This window comes from Pagrus pagrus (assembly GCF_965226575.1).
Source record: "Pagrus pagrus genome assembly, chromosome: 11".
NCBI lineage: Eukaryota > Metazoa > Chordata > Actinopteri > Spariformes > Sparidae > Pagrus > Pagrus pagrus.
This window is the reverse complement of record NC_140195.1, coordinates 7936669-7957508: the sequence shown is the minus strand read 5'-3', so window position 1 is coordinate 7957508 and position 20840 is coordinate 7936669. Positions and strand designations below refer to the sequence as shown.

At 40.7% G+C, this 20840-nt stretch overlaps 1 protein-coding gene across 9 annotated transcripts in view; it reads left to right on the top strand.

Moving 5' to 3' along the window:
• Nucleotides 1-20840, top strand: part of LOC311265159 (membrane-associated guanylate kinase, WW and PDZ domain-containing protein 1-like) — a 106276-nt gene that overhangs the window by 8053 nt on the left and 77383 nt on the right. The window contains exon 1 of one of the 9 annotated variants that reach the window (XM_084366520.1): nucleotides 923-937. The exons of the other annotated variants lie outside the window; for them this stretch is intronic. Coding sequence (XP_084222646.1) covers nucleotides 925-937 — 13 coding nt within the window. The 5' untranslated portion in view covers nucleotides 923-924. Of the gene's footprint in view, nucleotides 1-922; nucleotides 938-20840 lie in introns of those variants that run through there. 9 annotated transcript variants of the gene reach the window in all.

Below are 20840 nucleotides of genomic sequence, written 5' to 3'. Positions count from 1 at the left end.
ACCGTGGCTGCAATAACAGGCAGTTAAAAGGCCGGACACACACTCACAGAACTAAAATTACATCCAGTAATCCGCTGACCTCAGTAACACAAACATGTTGAGGGTAAGCAAAGCACCCCAAAAAAAACCCTGTTGTTGTCTGCAAGAACCAATAGGAACATCTTCATCTACTGCCACCATCCGAAGGAAATGAAGACCCGGTGGATTAACTTTATTTTTGATGGAAAAAGTCTTATATGTGTGCGCTAATCATTTTACTTTGGACTGGTTTCTCAACAAGGGCCAGAAATGTAAAAAGCTGAAGCCTATAAACACAGAAATTGTATGTGTTTCTGAAGGAGGGGGGTGGAGAAAAGAAAGAAAAAACAAAAGAAACAAAAAAACAAAAAACAGCTGTCTTGACCTGCCCCAGATCCACCCTGGCACCTTTCTGTGCCAAAAAGAACAAAGAAAGAAACGAGGGATCATCCAAGACAAAGAAAATGTCAAAGGATGTTTGCATGAAGCCATGATGGGATCAGTTCAGTTCATTTCATCCAGTCTCATATCACAACACAAGAAAACAGCTAACTGTCGTAGGTAGCCATTATTTCCGCTTACATTTCTGTAATGACCTCAGCTTTAAAGGAATGCTGCGGCTGATAATGGAGAGTAAATCCACGTCTGTACAGTAAGTTCATGAAGAGATGCAGTCCTCTGCGGCATGCCAGTTACATTATCCGTAACAAGCACGGAGAGCCCTCAGGGTTTCTGGAGTACAGTACGTTTGTCTCTTGTAGAGTTCACGTGCATCATGTTTCACCTCGAAACAGTCTTAAACAGATACGCTTTTACTGCAGCACATAGGCAGCACGTTAATGTACGTAGTAGAGTCACATCCTCTCTTTTTCTTCTGTGTTGCAGCCCAGACTGAAACAAAAAGGCATGTTGTTGAAACGTAAGTAAAATTCAACTGTATTCATATCACAGGCCCTGTTCAGACCTCGTATCAACATGCGTCCAATCACAAGTGGACAATTGTAAATACAGGTGAATGCCCCAACGACGCATCAAGGTGCCTCTTACCTGCCAACATTAAGTAGCTGTTTAAACACACAGTTTCTCCTGATTTCACCATTTACACGACACTTAGGAAAGATGACAATAGAAACAGTAACCAGTATAGGCAAGTTCTTTGTCGCCCGTGGAGAAAGTCTCCAGACTTCCTTTAAAAATTGCTTAATTTCGTGACTTGTCGTGTTAGGAGAAGCTTTATAAACTATGTGAAACACTGTCTGCAACACATTCTTAGCTTTTAGGGCCTTTTTGTTAATTCGGCAAATGTTACATGTTAAGTTCTTCATGTTTGTGTGTAAAAAAACACCCAGTCAGTTTGTCCCAGTGATTTACATGTCATTTGCATAAAGAGCAGACGTGAAATCCGATCATTGTCATTCAAGATGAATGTTAACGCCAGGTGTGAACTGACGATCGGATAACTTGGTTGTTGATGTCTGAATTCCCTCATGATGTCTATAAAAATAAATGAAAATAGTTATTATTAAGCTGTTTTTTGTACATGTAGATGCACAGCTTGTGTCTTGAATACCATGGAGTTTATTCTCGTTGTAAAAATGGAAATGTCCGACTTTAACAAGGACTGCCTGAATGCACCATCCATCTGTTTAGTCCTGTGTGAGGTTTGGTTTGAGGGGAATGTGCCTTCAGGTCAGTCACCTAAAGGCCACACCTTGGCCCTTAAATTCACACACACCTTACTGCATCTAAAACCTTCTGCTCGTCTTATTAACACACATTATTAATCCTGGTATCTTTTCCACAGGCACACTTCTGTCATCTGCATCTAAGAGTTTGCTTGTATTTATCTTAAAATCCCACCATAAAAGCATGAAATCAAAGATAATAAATTGGCTTTTCATGGTTGTTTTTCTTTTTAGTTGGCAGTGTTTCCCTGATTGTTTTGACGAAACATGTGAATCAAAAGTAATTAACGTGTTCTGATCTTTGTCATCAAGATGACTCCCTGTACGCTGGAAACACACCGAGACGGAGAGAAATGTAAACTGTCATGTAAGCGACAGCCTTGACAAACTGGGACACAGCTTTAAGAGCTCATCATAGGATTCTCTCTCTCAGTCGATCTAACTCAGTCTCTCTCTGCTGCACTTACATTCACGTGCAGTGACCTTCACACGATCACACATGCGCCTACTAAGTCAATCAAATGCACACACACATACATTCGCTGCAAGATAGTCTCTTATAGTGGAGATAAATTGACATTTAAGCTGTGCTCCTCCTCGATTCACACATCTGGAAGGGATTACGCACCATTACAGGCTCCGTTACATACACATGATTCATAGTCCTACCCTTGGTCCGTTTCTCTGGTTTTGTTGTGGTCTGTAGGCACAGTAATTACAGCTTCCTCGTGATGCAAATAGCATATAGTGTGTGAAGCGCTCTAATTTTCTCCGAGGTCCTCTGTCATCAGGCTGGATTTCAAAAACTCAGGCAGGACTTAAGAATTGAAAACATATCTGTGAAGGAACCCGCCGTGCACGTTTGATTGTTTGTAAAGTGAACTTGTGACATTACTCTCATCATATAAACCCTGGTGTGTTGTTTAGCCGAGGTGAAAGGTTTGCAGATGATCCTTAGAGGATTTCTCATGCTGCTGATCTCTCTATCCCTCCCCTCCTCCTAGTCCGTCAAATCTGCAGAGATTCAGGTTGCTCATAAGCTCTTGAGAGGCTGACCTGACCCTGCTCGGTTTACCAGTGTGGAAAACGCTTTATGTACTATCATCTAATATCCTGACACTAATGTTCACACTGCTATTTAATCTGAAAGCAGGCTTCTGGCTCTATGTACCAGGAAAACATGTCAAGATGATTTCCTACAACTCAACGTCAGACGGCCAGTTATCGTTTTTTTTTAAAAACTGTACGGAAAAGCTGAAATTAGTTTATGAAGTAGCTCCAGCTTTAGCTTCGCCGTGGTTGTACTTACACGACAGCAATGACTGCACCAGTAGATTGTGGAGGCTTTCTATTGGTTTGATGAGTTACAGCATTGGTGATTTAATGTTGTAAGAGTTTAACTCGCGCAGGACAGGTAGTGGTAGCGCACTTTATTGAAAAAACAAAACAGTGAAGAGGAGGATGATGAAACGTTTTCCTGTGAAAATTATTTTTTTCTGGAAATATCCTGAGATAAGTCAGTTATCTACTTCAGTAAACACGGTGCAGACATTTGTTTGGTTAAGGAAGCACGCAGCCTGCAGTCCTGGATGAAGTAGATACACAGTGAAGCAGTTATGACTAAAATTGGTCCGTTTATCCCGTCATTCGGTGTCCGGCTATCCGCAAATCAAAACATGAAATGTAGTTTTATTACATTGTGGTATTGGTATATAAATTCAGTAGGGTCATTATCATTGTCTGTTCACCCCCATGCTGATGGAATGTCAGACAAAGTTTTGTAGTCCACAACACATTTTCTGGAGCTTCACAGCAAAACAGTGTTGCAACAGTCTCCTAAATCAACTGAAGTAGATGGGAACTTGTTTAAGGTAAAAAGAAACAAACATGGCTCCATACAGCTCGTCTGGTGTAACCAATGTCTCCAGAAGCCGTGAGATCCCAAACTGATCTGAAAAGACGTTATGTTCACACTGTTTAAAGCCAGAATCTTCACTGTAGCTTCAAAGCTAAAAGCGTTAGCGTCTGACGTGGGTGCACGAGCTCGACCGCATGTCTCAAATCCCTTTGAGATCTCAGGGCTTCCAGTGACTATGCTCGATGGAGCCATTTTATTTTTTCTTTACAGTTTTTTTACATTTTAAAACAAGTCCCCATCTACTTTAGTTGCTTAAGGAGAACGCTGCAACCCTGTTTTGCTGTGACGCTCCAGAAATGTTTTGTGGACTACAAAGCTTCACCTGACTTTCCATCAGCATGAGGGCGAGTAGATAATGACCGAAATTTCATTTTTGGTTGAACTTATCCTTTTAGACTATTTTCATTCAATAATTTCATAATTGTTAAGTCTACCTATGCATTAAACGTGATGTCTTCAAATGTCTTTTACTTCACCTGACCAACAGTCCGAAACCCAAATATATTCAGGTAACTATGATGTTACACAGAGAAAAGCTGTTTCTGCTTCAAAAAGACAGAAACTTATAATTTACTGATTGAATTTATTCTTCTGTCAAACGTTATGTTTGACAGAAAATGTTTCAGCTCTAGTGTAGTGACATCATATTTTCTTTTCTAAAGCGCAGAACTGAAACGGTTAAATGATAAATTGAACACTGAACAGAAAAAATATGATTTGAATGAATGAATGAAAGTAATTTTTCTGTTAAAAAATGCCAAACATTCTCTGGTTCCAGCTTCTCAGTTGTCAGTATTGGTACATTTTCTTTGTCTCATCCGATAGTTTGACTATAGACTATTTTTTTCTTTGTGTTTAAATATGTCATATTGGACTTTCAGGGAATTATGAAGAAAGAAAATGATCATCAGATTACTCCATGCTAAATAAAGAATATTAGTTGTGGCCCAACTGAAGGGCACTCTTTGATTTTCCTGCATTGGAAGCTCAACTGCATAACAAGTACAGTACAGTATAGTTTTTAATATATTTTTTTAATTTAGTCAGATGATTCAAATGTGTCTGAGATGAAGTCAAAGCATCAAAATGTGGCAGTGGAGTTTGTCAAAAACATTTGTTAAAGGCAATCAGTGCAGACTGCAGCTTTGTATATCTAACTCTTGTTAAACAAGAGCAGTTGTTTCCTCTGTCATTTTTTAAATGCACCACTTCCTGTGCAGCAGAGGAAGTTTCCTGTCACAGTGGAGCTCCCTGTTACTGTAGGTGTGCAGAGCAGGAAAGGTCAAAGCCTTCACTGAATAGCAATATTAGATCAGCGGCACCAGTTGTCAACACAGAAAAGTATTTATAGAAAACAGCTGGGAATGGTTACTGTACTGCAGGTGAAGCTGCTGTCAGTACAGATGTAATCTCATGCACAGAGCCTTCTAGTGGTGGAATCATGAATTATGATGATGGTGGATCAAAAAGACTGAGGAGGGTCGTTCGGTTTAAAGTCATGAAATAGTGCAATTCATGTTGTTTAGTCGTGTTGCTAACGTTAAAACATACTTCTTACAGTCACTATGTGTAAGAATTGATGATAAACCTGCTGAATGATTATAATTCAGTATTACAAAGGACAGTGTCAAAGGGAAATGCATTGTGTGGCATTCAAAGATGCTTTTATTTTGAAGTTGCATTGAAGTAACCCAGCCAGTGGAGTTTGCTTACTTTCTTCTTTGTAAAACTGGAGCTGATTGACAGGTAAATTATTGTATATTATTTGATAGTATTTCAAGCAGGGATCAACTGATGAACTGAACATACCAGTTATTAGTAATCGAGGAGGCTGATAATCAATATTTAGAACCAAAATACGTTTTTATTCACGGCTTTACGTGAATAACCAGTGATGGAACTAAGCACGAGTTACTCAAGGGCTGAACTTGAGTATTTCCATTTTCCACTACTTTATCCTTCTTCTTTACTACATTGATTTGATAGATGTAGTTCCTAGTTACTTAACAGATTCAGATTATTCAGTTTTGATAGGCTGTTACTTGTGCCGTGTAACCAATCATATAGTGTCGAGGGCAGGACATTGAGTGAGACCACAGAGTGGTGACTACTGACAAAGGCAGGATGCTGGATCAGAGCCACAGTAGCACATTTTTAAATAATTTTATCTTAATCTGCAATTGGACACAAATGTAACTAATACCGGTAATCATAAAACAATAATTGATCAATCCCTAATCAAAAGCTTCTGCTACACAACAAGGCCTCCTTAAACTGACACAGTAAAGAAATGTGTTTAATCATGGTTTTAGTCACATTTATACGGATGCAGTGTCCATTCAACACCCTGTGTCTGTTTGGTTTGCATCTAATGAACATCAGATGCTGCGACCAAATGTCTGAAGGAGTAAATGACTCCCTCACTGGATCAGGGTGTAATGAAAGGATGAATAATTTTCCATTTTTTTTAACCTGAAGCAACTTGATATTGATCAACGGTATGTAAACTATGGCTTTAAATAGTCCTGAATGTTTAAACAAGGTACTGTAATAGTTTGGGAGAAGCTGACAGCCTCTGTGAGAATAGCTCAGAGCAGCTCATTAAAATAAAAACAGAAGAAATGGAGATTAACAAGTTCATGTTTTACTGTGTGCACATCACTGTATCGATATCTGTCCTGAGCTCTGCTGCTGTTTACAGAGATGTAACCTCAACAGAGAGGTGCCACTTCTCCATGTTTCCCATAAACGCAACCACATACACAGGAGCCAGAGTCGGCAAGCAGAGCCGGCTTTGATGTTTGAAGTTTAGAGGAAGCCGTCCAGTTTTCCCGTGATCTTGTTCCCAGAGTTTTTACCTCAGAGAAGGTGAAAAAGTTAAATCACACCAGAGGACTGACAACTTCAGACAGGTTCAAACGCCTGTATGAGCTCTGTGTATCAGCGTCCACTTTATCTCTGCCACTCATAATCATATATCTACATGTGGTGGCAGGTGGACGGACGTCTTATCTAAATCAAAGCAGCTTTGCAGACACTGGCTTCCTCCATCTGATATTCTCATCATTGTCAAGAAGCTTGAAGGCTGCTCCGGTTGTGGTGGTTTGACTTAGTCACAGTAGCAGAAAGGCCACAACATGCGATTAGTGTTGTAAGGGAAGCCCATCTGCCCGAGTGTGTATATCCACGCAGCTTCTTGAAATTGCTCGAATAAATAAAAATAAAACACATAGACACACAGATTGAAGCTACTGTTGACAGAGCTTTTATGTGATAAGGAAAAACAAGCGCTTCAGATTTCATGTGTTGAGCAGCTTCACACAGTCTGATTGATGTGTTGCATGTAGACAGCTGTGTGTGCAGCTGGATCTCATCTGCATAATACCCATAAGACATTTCTCTGTTGACTGGCACAACAAGCTGATCAATCTTTCAACCTGCCGCTCTGACAGTTTTAGTTGTTTTTTTTTTCCAAAGTTACTTTTTCTGATCCGAAACTATGCAGCATTTTCTGCTTTACACATGCTACACATGACATTTTTTTAGTCATCCATCCACCCAGCTCACATTCACACCTACGGACAATTTAGAGTCACCGATTAACCTAACTTTTTTGCATGTCTTCGGATTGTGGGAGGGAGCCGGAGTACCCGGAGAGAACCCATGCAGACAGAGGGAGAACATGCAAACTCCCCACAGAAATAATAATAATCATCATGATACTGTCAAATTACTCGCTAAACCAAAACAATGTTGAAATGTACCAGTAAGGAAATAACTTGCCTTGTCCCATGGACGTGGGAGGTAGGGGCAGTGAGGGGAACAGAGAGAGAGAGAGAGTGTGAGAATATGAAGTGTGTCCACAAAGTACTTAATTTTTTTTTTGATCATGAAGCCTAACATTACTCAACAATATTGTGGTTTATCAGTCAAGTGTTTGAACTATACTGCAGACTGGAGTCTCTGTTAACACTCACAGACATGCAGATCCACCTTATACATTCTCGTCTCCTCTTTGGCACGCGTCGATCGCAAATGGACAGCTCTAGGTCTGTCGGTTCACACCGGACATTATGCATCTTGACGTGCATTACGACAGCTTGTGATCGGATCTCACGTCCCCGCTATATGCAGTTAAACACGATAGCTACATACAGACAGAAGGAAAGAAATAACAGTGTACAACATTTGCCGAATTGACAAGAAGGCCCAATAATTAAGAATTTGTCATAGTCAACGTTTCACAAAGTTTATTAATCTTCAACTCACTTCACAACTCACAAAATTGAACAACTGTATAAGGGAGTCTGGGAGATTTTTAAGTACAATGTCCCACAGAATTAGCTGTATTAAGCAATAAGCTAACATCTGTTTTTATTAAGGTCAACGTGCCAGATTTGATTGTTGATTTTAATCCAGTAGTCAAGCAGATAATTCAGTAAGCATGCTGTGTGAAACAGACACCAGAGAAGCTGGAAACATCTTTATCTTTTATTAGAAAATAACAGTAGGTTCAACTTAGAAAATTATTAAGTTTAAACAAGGATAACATTAGCCAATTTACTCTAACCAAAGTTAGTAAGGTAGAGGGTGATAGGAATGTCTTTGGTTTTTAAATATTTGGTCATAAACCATGAAGTGTTTGACAAATTGAGAAGTTGGGTGGTTATGTAAAAACCCTTTTAATCCTGAATGCCACAAATGTGAACCTCATGGTCGCGCCAGAGGAAAAGTCAAGCCGTCACCAAATTATTCATATTAGTCATATTCGGCTGCACCCTCTGGGGACCGCAGATGTCTGCACCAAATTTCATGGCAATCCATCAAATAGTTGTTAAGATATTTCCGTCTGGATCAAAGTGGCAGACCAACCAACCGACGTTTCCATCCATGGAGCCAAAAAAGAAAAGAAAAAAAAGTGAGCTGTGACAGTGTGATTGTCAGAATAATGGCTGGAACTAAAAGTTGTTTCCAGGATTGATAAATCTGTCACTAAAATGTCAGAAAACTGAAATAATATCATGATTTCTGTCTTTATCATACCTTTAATCATAGAGATGATGCCTTTTAAACTACTTTTTCCAAGCAACTGGTCAAAGCAACTCTCCAAACCACAAAGATATTCAACGAGAAAAAAGCAGCAAATCATTCATGTTTGGCTTTTTACTTAAAAGATGAACTGATGATCAGAATAGCTAATGAAAGACTTATAAATTAATTGACCAGTCATTCTTCATCTTGTAAAGACATTTAAAATGTCTTAGCTTCTGTTTGTATATCTGTCTGTGCTGTCCTGATGTACAAAAGTCACGTCTGACTTTCTGGTCATGACCACCGGGTAAACATATCAAGTGAACCTTCCTAAAAACCAATATTTTCCTTCAGTCCTTTGGCCCACTTTCACATATAACTCTACCACAATCTGACACATGCCTCCGCCTATCAAATCACTCGCTGTTTTTCTTCCAGCTGTGTGTGGCTCTGATTCACTGTATTTCCTGAGTAAATTTAGACTTTTTACTGATAAAGTGGAGTAATGATGGAAATATTTTTCTTGAGCTGTGCGTGTCAGCTCGATTCCCTTTGAACACTTAACTTGTGTAGCTCGGTCCCCGTCTGATCTCGTGTTATGCTGCCTTTGTAAACCTGACCTGAAACCGACTCAAATCTCATCGAGCTCTCAGAAGGAAAAAACAGTCTTATTGTTTCATGTGTGTCTCTGTTCTCAATATAGAGCCTCGGCGTGAGGTTATATATGGTAGCTGAGGCTGTTTAATCAGTAAAACCGTCACTGGGAATGCAAATTTTAAAAATGAAGAGCAGAGACACGGGCGTATTTTTAAAACAATCGGCAGACAAGATGATAAAAGGTAAATATCTGTTTCCGCTGCTCCTCAGAGCTAACAGAGAGACATACATGGTATCCTCTAAATCAAACACAGTGCAGATTAGTTCTGTTACGGTCTGGGACTGTTTGCAAGCTTCTGTCTGTCAGAGGGAGGGAGTGACCTTGGGCTGCAGCTGTTTGTCAGAAGTTGGCAGCATCTGGCTGTGCTGAGGGGTGAGGTGCGATGGTGGGGGAGTCGGGTGCACTGAGAAGAGAAATACTTTGTACTGAGCAGGTCAGGCGGGGTTAGACGGAGGACAGGACGGGATAATTTGAGCAGTCGTTTGTGTAGAACGAGACGACGGGAGACAGTCTAACATGCTGAGAAAAGCTAAAAGTTATGATGGTGGACACGTGGTGAGCCGTGTTTGAGTCCATTTATGACAAATTTTGGACGCTTTATATAACAACCGGTTAGGAAAGATCGATTTCCTGCAGAGGTGCAACATTTTCGTAGTTTTCATCACCTGCTGCAGCCAGGGACTGCTCGGAAAACTGTCCATATTGGTTTCTTCAAGGAAACCGTTTGTCTTTGATTTGTGATGCCATACCTCATGGGTGTAATGCCTCTTGGCAGCCAACTCTCAAATATTTAATGCCAGAGGTTCTGAGAATCCTTGAGCCTTCAAACAAGTTTGTCGGCTTTAAAGAAAGTTTCCACGAACTGTTGCTGTTTGCGAGTGCAGGATGGAACTATCCAAAGTTGTGGATTTCACAGCTTTGAAAGATTGGTTCACCCAACTGAAAATTAATGAGATATTTTCTCACTCACCCCTTGTGCTTTCTATCTAGCCATGCAGATCATTTTCATTCGCTGTGGTCAGGAGATATTGCTCTCTATGATGTCTTCCTCTTTCATTTGTAGTGCAGTGACTAGATTTTTGGGGGGCGATGTCGATACCAATATTAGGGAGTACGAAAAAGGGCAGGTACTGATACCAATTCTTAGAAATCAAGGAGACTGAAAACTGAACAACCAGTGATGAAATAAAAAAGTACAATTTACTCAAATACTGTTCTTAAGTTCAATTTTCAGGTACTTTACTTGAGTGTTTCCATTTTCAGCTGCTTTATACTTCCTCTCCACTACATTTATTTGAAGTGTTACCAATCAAATATTGTTGTGGTTGGGACATTGTGTGAGAGGATGCTGCATCGGAGCCAAAGTTGCACATTTATATATTAGTTTATTTTATCAGCAATCTGACCAAAAAATCACTGATACTGATGATTAGAAAAATGCTGAATATTGCCACGATAACTGGCCTATCCCTAATACAAAGACTATCGCCCATCCGGAGCGATGCTGCAGTAACGTTGTGGATGGCAAGCAGAAACAAACCTCCTTGAGCAGAAATGGATAAGAAAAGGGTTTTTTGAATGGCAAGTTCAGCTTCAAAGCCCCGCCAGATGGTTCCCTCGACAAGAACAAAGTTATTTACATTTACTGTCGATGTGACAGCTGATGCAAAGAGCCCTCCTCCCCCTCGCCCGAGGCAGACCACGCTGGATAGTTTGCGACAGAGACGCCTGAACAATTCTACATGCATCAAACTTTCAACAGCGATAGCTAAATGGGTGGCTACAGCCTGCAGGCCGATTAACGTTGTTTAGTTTACCTTTACAAGTGTAAAGTTGGACACCACATTGTGTTGATATTACTAAGGAATGTTACATTCAGGTCAATATGCCCATATGTTGTTGCTTGTTGGGCTTGAGTTTGCCATGTTACACTTTCAGCATATTTTTTGAGCATGCAGTATCTTATTCTGGGCAGTCTTTGTCATTGTTTCAGATTGTTGCAATAATAATGAACATACATTTGCATAAAGAAAGCACATTTGTCCACTCCCATGTTGATAAGAGTATGAGAAACTTGAAAAATATCCCTTTAAGGTACATTTAGAACAGATAAAAAATGTGCGATTAATCAGGATTAAATATTTTAATTGACTGACAGCCCTTATATTTATATAACCACACAATGATCCCTCAAATGTGGTTATAAAGCACTTATGCACAGATACAGACAAAATTAAGGCAGGATATATAGTTTATATACATGTAGATATATAGTTGTTTTTTTTGTCTGCAACTAGCCAATAGATACTAAGAACTCAGTAAAGACAAATGGGGGTAAACTTGAAGAAGAAGAAGCTGCGTCAGGAACATTATAGCTATACAGCTCGAACAGGAAACGCTTTAAAAAAGGAACAAGGTCTTTACTATGTTTGGCCACAATTAATATACATCCTTCCTTCTCTTAGACCTTCAACTCCTTGAATATGACTGAGTGAGCGTTGGAAATGGTCCAGTACTGTTGTCATCACCTCTTTGTCTCTGGTGGAGAGGTGAAGGATGTGGAAAAGGAGAAATTACTAATCGTAGATATATACATACACATATACAAAATGAGAAACCGGCTCTATTTAAAGGCTTGAGTAGGACCAGCCGACTGTTTATGTTGCGCCATCAGATCCATTTATGAATCTGCCTTATAATTCGGGGTGATGTTCTGCGTGCTCATGTGTTATTTGGTCGCCAGTTTTGGGTGAAAAAAAACCAGGCTCTCATTAGGAGAAAACTCGAGAGGACAGGACTTGACATATTATGTCACATCAAACACAGTGAATCAGTGCCTCATTAAAGCTCTCACAGCAGAGGCAGAATCCACACATGAATGTTAAGTGTGATGATTCCTGATCCAGAGAAATGTTTATTTTATCCTATTATTTTTTTTCTCATCAACATTTCATGTCCATTTTTTTTCCTCAGCCCTCAAACAGTCACCATCAATGGTTCCCAGTTATTTTCTTCATGTTTCAAAGGTACAGCTTGTGCCACAGGATCTCATTATGTAAGATTATGTCTGAGCAGAGAAGTGGAAACTGTTTAAAGCTGGAGGTAGGGAGATAACAGAGAAGAGCTTAAAGCTTTGATCACAATACTCCAGATATTTCTCTCTCACTCTTCCGTTCTCTTTTCACTTTGAATTAGGGCGGCAACTAACGATTGTCTTCATTATTCATCTAATGATTTTTTTTCGCAGTCGTTTGATCTATTAAATGTCAGAAAATAGTGAAAAACATCACCGGGTGATGTTTTTGACGAAAATTCCCAACCTAAAAGGTATTAAAGTTATAATCATAGAAGACTGAGGTCACTGTTACACCTGTAGTTATTTTAGATATTATAGCTCAGGTCTGCTGCGTGTTTACACTTCATTTTTAAAAAGTGATTGACTTGTTACTCAGGTATTGATTGGACAGTTACGGTGATGTCACCCTGCATCATCCGGCACTACATGGACCCACATGAGGAATTGATTTCCCCATGTGGGTCCATGTTGTGCTGATGAGTTTGATGACAGACGGCAGGTCATGCTGTACTTGTTGCAGCTTACAGTGTGTGTTTGTTTATGTTTTGTGGTGTCATGAGGACCTGATTATGGGTGATGGCAATTATTTTCATTATTGACTGATTTTACAAGTGTTTTCTAGCTTAAACGATTGATAGTTTGGGCCTTATAGATGTTATATATATGTTAGAATTCTCCATTAAAATGTCTAAAAACCTTGGACTTTGTTGTATATTTTGTTGAGCTGTGTGCATATGTGTCCCAAAATGTTGCTAATGATGTTCAAACACAGAGAAATCCATAATTTTTTTCAAGGTAACAATGCGTTTCTGGTCGCCCGTCGCTTTAACTTCTGGAAGTCAACTCTGTAGATCGCTGCTGCAGCAGGTTGATAAACACGAGTGAAGACAAAATCCACTTTTTAATCCCTAAAGTTTATGAGCAATCTCTGAGCCCTCCTTCTGTCGGTAAACAGGAAATCTGATGTGACTCCAGATCTGACTAGCCCTGATCAGCTGAGCAGCAGCTATGGCCCCCCTGCTTTTCCTGGCCCTCCCCGCACATATGTCGACAAACATCTTTTGTTTTGTTGTGATAGAGAGCGTTTAAAATATCAAAATGGAGTGAAAATGGCCATTGTAATATTCTTCTAGTCAAGTGGCCATCTTTGATTACTGTTTTATCTGAACATTCATCAGAAACCCAAAGATATATCATACACAACAAATAAAACATACAAAAACAGACATTTCAGAGGTTGAAATTTTATTTATACTGAAAAAATATATATATAAAACAGTTAAGGTCTAAAACATGTCAGAGTTGGTTTAAACTGAACCAAGCAGTATAGGTGTGAAAGCGAATATTCACACGAGAAGAAAAATAAAAAAATTCAACTCTACTTCAAATGATTCTTAAAACAGTGACACACATTTTTATGTTTTTGTGGTAGCGTCTTTTCTTTCCATCTTTAAGAATCTCTGCTCCACATCGCATCTCACTCGGCTCAGCAGGTGTCATTTCTCCATTTATTTAAAAGGCCTCACATCCCCTTTTTTCTCACCCTGCCTGCATCACCTGTTGGTTATCTCCTTTCATACTTCCATCTCAAATGTCTCGCCATCATCTCTGTGTTCGGAGCTGTCCATCTGTAGAGGAGAATCTGCAATTTCCTGCAGTCTGAAGGTCAAACGTTTGATGGTTTGACGGAGAGCGGTTCACGAACGATGAGCAGTGTGCGATGGCAGTCTAACATCACACAAATGTTCACCTTTATTCTCAGGCAGTTTGAGGCAGAGAAGTGACACACTGGTGGCCTCGTGAATGCTCTCGTTTAGCGTCTTGAGGTGGTCTTTAAAGGCACAATGAACATTTTGGAGGAAACACCATAATCTTTTTCGCATTTTGTCTTTGTCATTGTGCTTCTGGTTAGCTACGGATCCATTTTTTAAGGCTGAAGTCCTTCCATTTGTGCATGTTCCTGTAAACACACACATCGCTCACAAAATGGACAGACTCTGTTCTCTGCACCATCTGTTATATCGTCACCCATGGGGACGCTTTGGTAGATTCACCCGACGAATCAATCTTGTTGCGTCACCAAAAAGCCAGAAGCAGTGCGTGTCTGGGAACTAGTATCTGACAACAGAACATCAGTTTTTGTTGTTTACAGGCTGTTAGATTCACTGTTTGATTGATTGGTTGACTTTTACAGTGTCTGATTGATCAAAATGTAATGATTACTGCTGTCACTTTTATGATTCCTCTTCACCCCCTCTCTCTCTCTTAGTCTCATTCTCTCTTTCTGTTTTCTTCGACAAAAAACAGGAAGCAGAAGTTGTGATGTGCCGTTTCAATTTCCTGAGGATGATTAGGTTTGAAGAGGCAGGCCTGATACACACCTGCGAAGGTTTGCAGCATCATAACAACACGGCCGGCTGCTGAGATCCAAGGCCTCTCTTTAATCTTATCTCAGCTGTTGATCCCCTGCTGTCAATCCGCCGCGTGTTATCTCTGCTTTCAGACAGTTTTGATAGAGACTTGAGACGTGCATCTTGCTGCAAGTGAGTCATTCTTGCATTTTCCATCTGTTTTGAAGCAGTCTTCTTGAACTCCACTGTAATTCTGAGCACTGTTGCCTTACTTTCTGGTTAAGCACACTTTTTTTTAGCATATTAGCTAAATCCTCCTGACAGAACATGCCCAGCTGGTATTTCTGAAAAAAAAAAAGTGCTTCCTCTCAGCACAAAATTCTTGTAGCGGCATCCATTGGGTAACTGAGGAAATTCACATGACAGATTAATTTAATGAATCTCCCTGTGGGGCCTCTTGTCTGTCAGCTATCTCCCCGCACACAGCTCTGTCTATCTGACGGATAGCCCCTCGGTTAGAACGGCTATTTTTGTAAGAGCGGGTGTTCCATATATGTTAATTAATATTAGGTGTAACTCAGATATATAGGTCACTGGATGTCCCACCACTTAGGCTCCCCTTCGAGCCAACCCTGCTGGTTTGTTTGTGTGCCACATCAACAGCACAAGGGACCCCTTCAATTACAGCCCTCAAGGTACAAATTAGTGGTTATTACCCACACTGGAAAGGCTCTTCCTTTTCCACTCCTTCACCCACACGCAGATATAATTCAACCGTAATGTGGTAGCTTTCTCGTCTTGTGTTTTATTGTGAGTTTCATCACACGAGCCAGCCGGTGATGACACACTCGTCCCCGTGGTGTGATGTGTTCCAGTCTGCCGCTGCAGCTGAGGGAGGCGGGCGAGATAGGGATGTGTATCTCATCCCCGTCTCATTGCCCGTGGTCATCGGCTCCTGTGAAAGAGGGGACTTTAATCACAGAGGGGCCCTTTGTGTGTGACGGCCAGGCAGGCAATGACATTTAACAGAGGCAGCCAGTTAGAACTGATGGCATGCTCACATACCGACTGAAGCTTGATGCTTTCTATCAGCGACAGGGAGGATTCACTGTTTTTTACACGTGTTGCCCAGGGGAGGAAAAAAGATACAATGGACACATTAAAATAGCAGCCTTGTGTGCATTTTTTTTTTCTTTTTACAAACATGGCACAAAGAATTGTTTTCCCCCCCGATAAGAATAGAGATCCTGCCATCTGGAGTATGTCAAGTTTGGTATTCCAGTATTTAATAGTCGTCCATGTTTAGTCTGTGTCGAAATATTTTTGGCGCATGCAGAATTTATAAGCAGCGTCTCTGTTTATCTGGGATTAAAGATTGACCCTCCTCTCAACCGCTCCCCCTCAAGCTTTCACTCGTCCTTTTTAGTCTTTACAATCGTACCAACCGCTCTTTCTCCTCCCTGCCTCCCTTTTTTCTTCCTCCATCCTTTGGCCTACTCAGCTATTAACACAGAGCAGAGGGAGCGGTAGGCCTGGGTTCCTCTGGTTATATTTAGCAATGAACAGATGCAGCGCACTGGAGCGGAACATACCGCCTCTGCTCGCCTGCTCGGTGTGTGCGCCTGTGTGTGTGTGTGTGTGTGCGTCTTTGTCTGTGACTCTTCCTTCTTACCAGTTCTCCCATCATGCACCGCTGACTCTGACTCAGCAGCACAGCACCGGAGAACTGGGTCAGAACTGGCCCGTCTGCCTCCTCACGTAAGGCATCCATATGTTTCTGCGTGTGCAAAAGTCAGAAGCAGTGTGTGTTGTAAACTAGTGTTTGAAGGGAACAACCTTGTTCACTCTTTTATAAACTATTCATATCATTTCTAAGGCTGCAGCTAACGATTATTACCGCCGCTAAGTAGGTGACGTTTTCATCTGTGTCTGTTTTATTAGTTGGTTTGTGAGCAGGACTGCAAACAAACTACAAAACATATTTCCACGAAACTTGGATGGAGGAAGGGTCTTGACCCACAATAGACCCCATTAACTTTTGGTGTGGATCCGGCTAAAGGGATGGATCCAGAAGATTTCTCAATTTCTTTAACATTGCGAGATAGAGCATGTTATTTATTTATTTATTTTACATTTTCATTCAACCCTCAGGGGATTATGCTTGGAACTTGATGAAAATAATCAGCCATATTTAGGTGGCCGCAATCTATGAGTAAATATAAAAGGTAAGCTGAGGTATGTGCTCTACTGAGTGTCATTGTCGTTTACATTATCGATTGATTAATAGATAATCATGAAAATTTCATAACAATTTCCCAGAGTCTAAGTTGAAATATTCAAACTGCTTGTCCAGACAGACTTGAAGGTGCACTATGTAGTTTTAGGGAAGAGAACGATCTTCATTGTCTGATTTTTTTTTTTATGTCTAAACAAACTAAATAAACAAACTCTTTGTTTTTGTTGTTACACACTCTGGGATATGGTCAGCGGTAACGTAACGTAGATGCAAATTGCTTGATTTCTCTGACATTAAAGAAGCACAGAGGAGTTAAAGACTTTAGCTGAATTATGATGGTCTGATTCAGGGCTCCTGTTTGGTTTCCCAGCCCCACTGAACACATCTTTGGACTGGGAATAACATGAGAGCAGCCCTGGGTGTGGCTGCTTATAGAGGTAATTATAGAAGGAGAAGGCAGAGGACCGGTCCAGAGCTTTATGGCGGACCTCTCTGTGATTGTTGTTTTTTCCTCTCCACCCCTGCCACACTGATTGCAGGGCTCATGAAAGGCAGCAATAAGAAGCTGAACCCGCTACTTTTATATCTGCGAGAGAAGTCGAGGGAGAGTGTGCTTGCGTTTAATTGACATGAGAACGTAACCAAATGTGTCCCATGTCTAATATTATTACCCTGTCTTCTGTATCAGCTCCCGTGACCTCTCAGCCAGGATAATGGGTGTGTAATAGCTGGAGATTGCGGCTACTTTATCACACCAAGACAGCCGAGTGAAACCCATCGCTGAAAGCAGGAATATTTGATTAGTTTTGTCCGTTGCAAACCTCCTGATGTTCACCTCTCTCAGACGGCCACTCCTTACATTGCCGGATAATGTAGAGTTAAATGCTCTCATCTGTAACTGGAGAGTCCAGTGTTGACTGACGGGATGTCCTGAGACCCACAGGAAGCCGCCGAAACAATGGAATTTACTGTTTAAGAACCAGCATTTCCAGTTCCTACTCTGCGGCCATTATTTGGAATCGGCCAGAGGAAATACAATATTATTTGTCCTCTGGAGGAAATGCCATCTCTTTGTTCTCAGTTTGAGCTCTGGGTTATCAGCCTGAGATGGTCCGGGAGCTGTACGAGATGATGACAAAAAGGGCAATTTAAAGATTTAGAAGACGGCTCCATAGAAATAAAACTGTAATGGACGAGCACTGGGCGATTTTGTGGCTGTAATTGTGTTTGGTTTGCCACAGTAGCGCACCACAGAGGTTGAAGGAAGGATGCAGACAGAGCGGAGCCCTCTTAATCAAAATGTGATAACAGACGGGGTTGTGAAAGCCCCAACTGACCACTGCTCCTGACATCTTCTGTCCAACAATGCTCTGTGAGATATTAAGCACATCTGCATGTATCATCTGCTGCCCTACGTGAAGAGTTAAAGGGGCAATTTGTAAAACATGGCCAGAATTTGAAGCTACTACAAGGAGATTTTAACTGCTGACATTATATTTTGTAGTTTTGGTGGTGGAAACATTACCTCTTCTGTCCACGGGGGACTCGAAAATCAACAAAATATCAAAGTTACCTGAAGTAGCTTTGAGTTTAAAATGAACTGAATGTACATCATCATCAACAACAGTGTGGACGTCTATGTATTGTGTTGCAGAGATGTTTACTGATGTTAGCATGCTAACCAGCTAGCCCCGGCCCCCTTAGTTTCAGCTGGGGGATGTAAAAGACGGGTTCACCACTTAGTAAAATAAGTAAACAAAATAAGCTCACAAACTTACTATACAGAAAAATACAACCACACATGGTCTGAAGTCAAATTTCTATATATACATGTAGAACGAACAGCTGCCTCGTTGACTCAATGTAAAACACTTTTCTTCGAAATAAATCTCCAACTCACAGAGAAAGATGTTAAGCTAATAGGGCCACGTAGCTCCGCGGCTAACTGAGCTACTTGCTAACGGCAGCTAGCACAGCCGAAGATAGCTACAGCAAAGATACAAGGAGGAGGAGTGAGCAGTTATGCTGCCCTCTACAGTTTTGGAGCTACCCTCAAATGCTCTTTTTTTTTTTTTTACACATACTTGTGCACTGAATATACAGCTGGAGCCAGCATTCAATATGCTTTTCTCAACATAAGAGCTTGAAACGGGATGAAACAGCTAGTATGTGTGAAGTCTGTTTTAAAACGACTTACTGCTGTTTTGGGGGGTTGTGATCCTGCCGCTTTCTGGGATAGGGATCAGTAACTTTCTGGAGTCACTGCCTATTAATTAATACCAGCCATGAAATAAACCAACACATACACACTCAATTTTTTTGTTTTTACAATTTAGTTTATGACCAGATGAAAGGAACAATATCTTGTATTGATTAGTGAGCTTTAGAGGTGAGAATGATCTCTTCTTCTTCTTCTTCTTCTTGACAAAGCAAACAAACTTATTTCCTAAAATGGCAAACTATTCCCTTTAAACTTAGCATGTCATACCTGGTGCATGAATCCTGAAGAGCGACGGGGCGGTTCACCTCGACAGTGTCACCTCAGTCCAACACCCTCTGGTGGGGATCAGGCCTGGGAGGGAGTCTTGTCTTCCACCTTAATCCTCTCTGTCATCACTACAAGTGGTGTTTCATTAGGTAGACCAGTGTGTGTGTGTGTGTGTGTGTGTGTGTGTGTGTGTGTGTGTGCGCATCTTCCAATTAATGCACAATTGTCTTTCACCTCTACTCAATGTAAGGATAACCTGCCTGTCATTTAACACCTAATCTGTGCCAGTGGCAACTTCCAGGGGAGAGAGAAACACACAAAAGACAAGTCAGGCACATAAAAACAGACCTCTTTTCAACATATGTCGACCATGTTTGCGCTGACTAGACACGTGCGTACAGACTCTTGGCAGGCCTGTTTGTGGTTTTTCTCTCCACTCTCTCAGATTACTCCAGGAACTGGGTGTAGTTACAAAGATCCTTTCTCCTTGGTGATGTTTGTGTTTGTTTTGAATCTGTTTCAGCGTAAATAGTAGTAAAACAAGAGTTTGTTTGTTCCATTCTCAATGTTGCCATGCTCATCTTATCTTGTAATATGTATTTTGATGACAGTAATTAGCCACTTGCCAATTGCAGAGTATTAACGTTACAGCGTTCTCCCAGAGAACAGCTATAATTTAGGGATTTTTTTTCTGCTGTGGTCCATATAAACCAGCACATCCCTGTGTGGTCTGCCTCTTAGAAAGAGAACATCTGTGCGTTGCTATTCTACGAAACCCATTAGAAGTATTGGTTACAGATGAGCTGCAGATTGCTTGTGTCTGCTATTCAACTGATAATGAGTGCCAGCAAGCCTGTGCGGTTCTTTAGGTCTGGCTGCAACTAATGATTGTTTTCATTATCGATTAATCTGCTGATTATTTTGCAAACAATGGTTGAGTCTATAAAACACCAAAAATTGTGAAAAATGCTCATCGCAATATCCCAGAACCCAAAGTGTCGTTTTCAATTTGCTTCTTTTGTCCAACCAGCAAGCAACAACGCAAAGAGTCTTCACTCATGCTCACAAATAACAAAGAAAAGCAGTGAATCTGAACATTTAAGAAGCTGGAACCAGCAAACGTTTCACATTTTTGCTTTACAAAATGACTGAACCGATTTATGAACTATCCAAATAGTTGGCAACTAATGGACTGATCGATTAATTGATAAGTTAAAGTCTTATTGAGATTTCTCTCAATTAAAAGTGCAAAAGTATAATCAGCGAAATCAGTGAAAGTTACTGGTCCCTTTCGAAGATTTATAATATCAGGAAAAAAACTCCCCCACACTGTCCACTCCACTTGCAAATAAGTTTCATGACATTGTTTTGGTACTCAG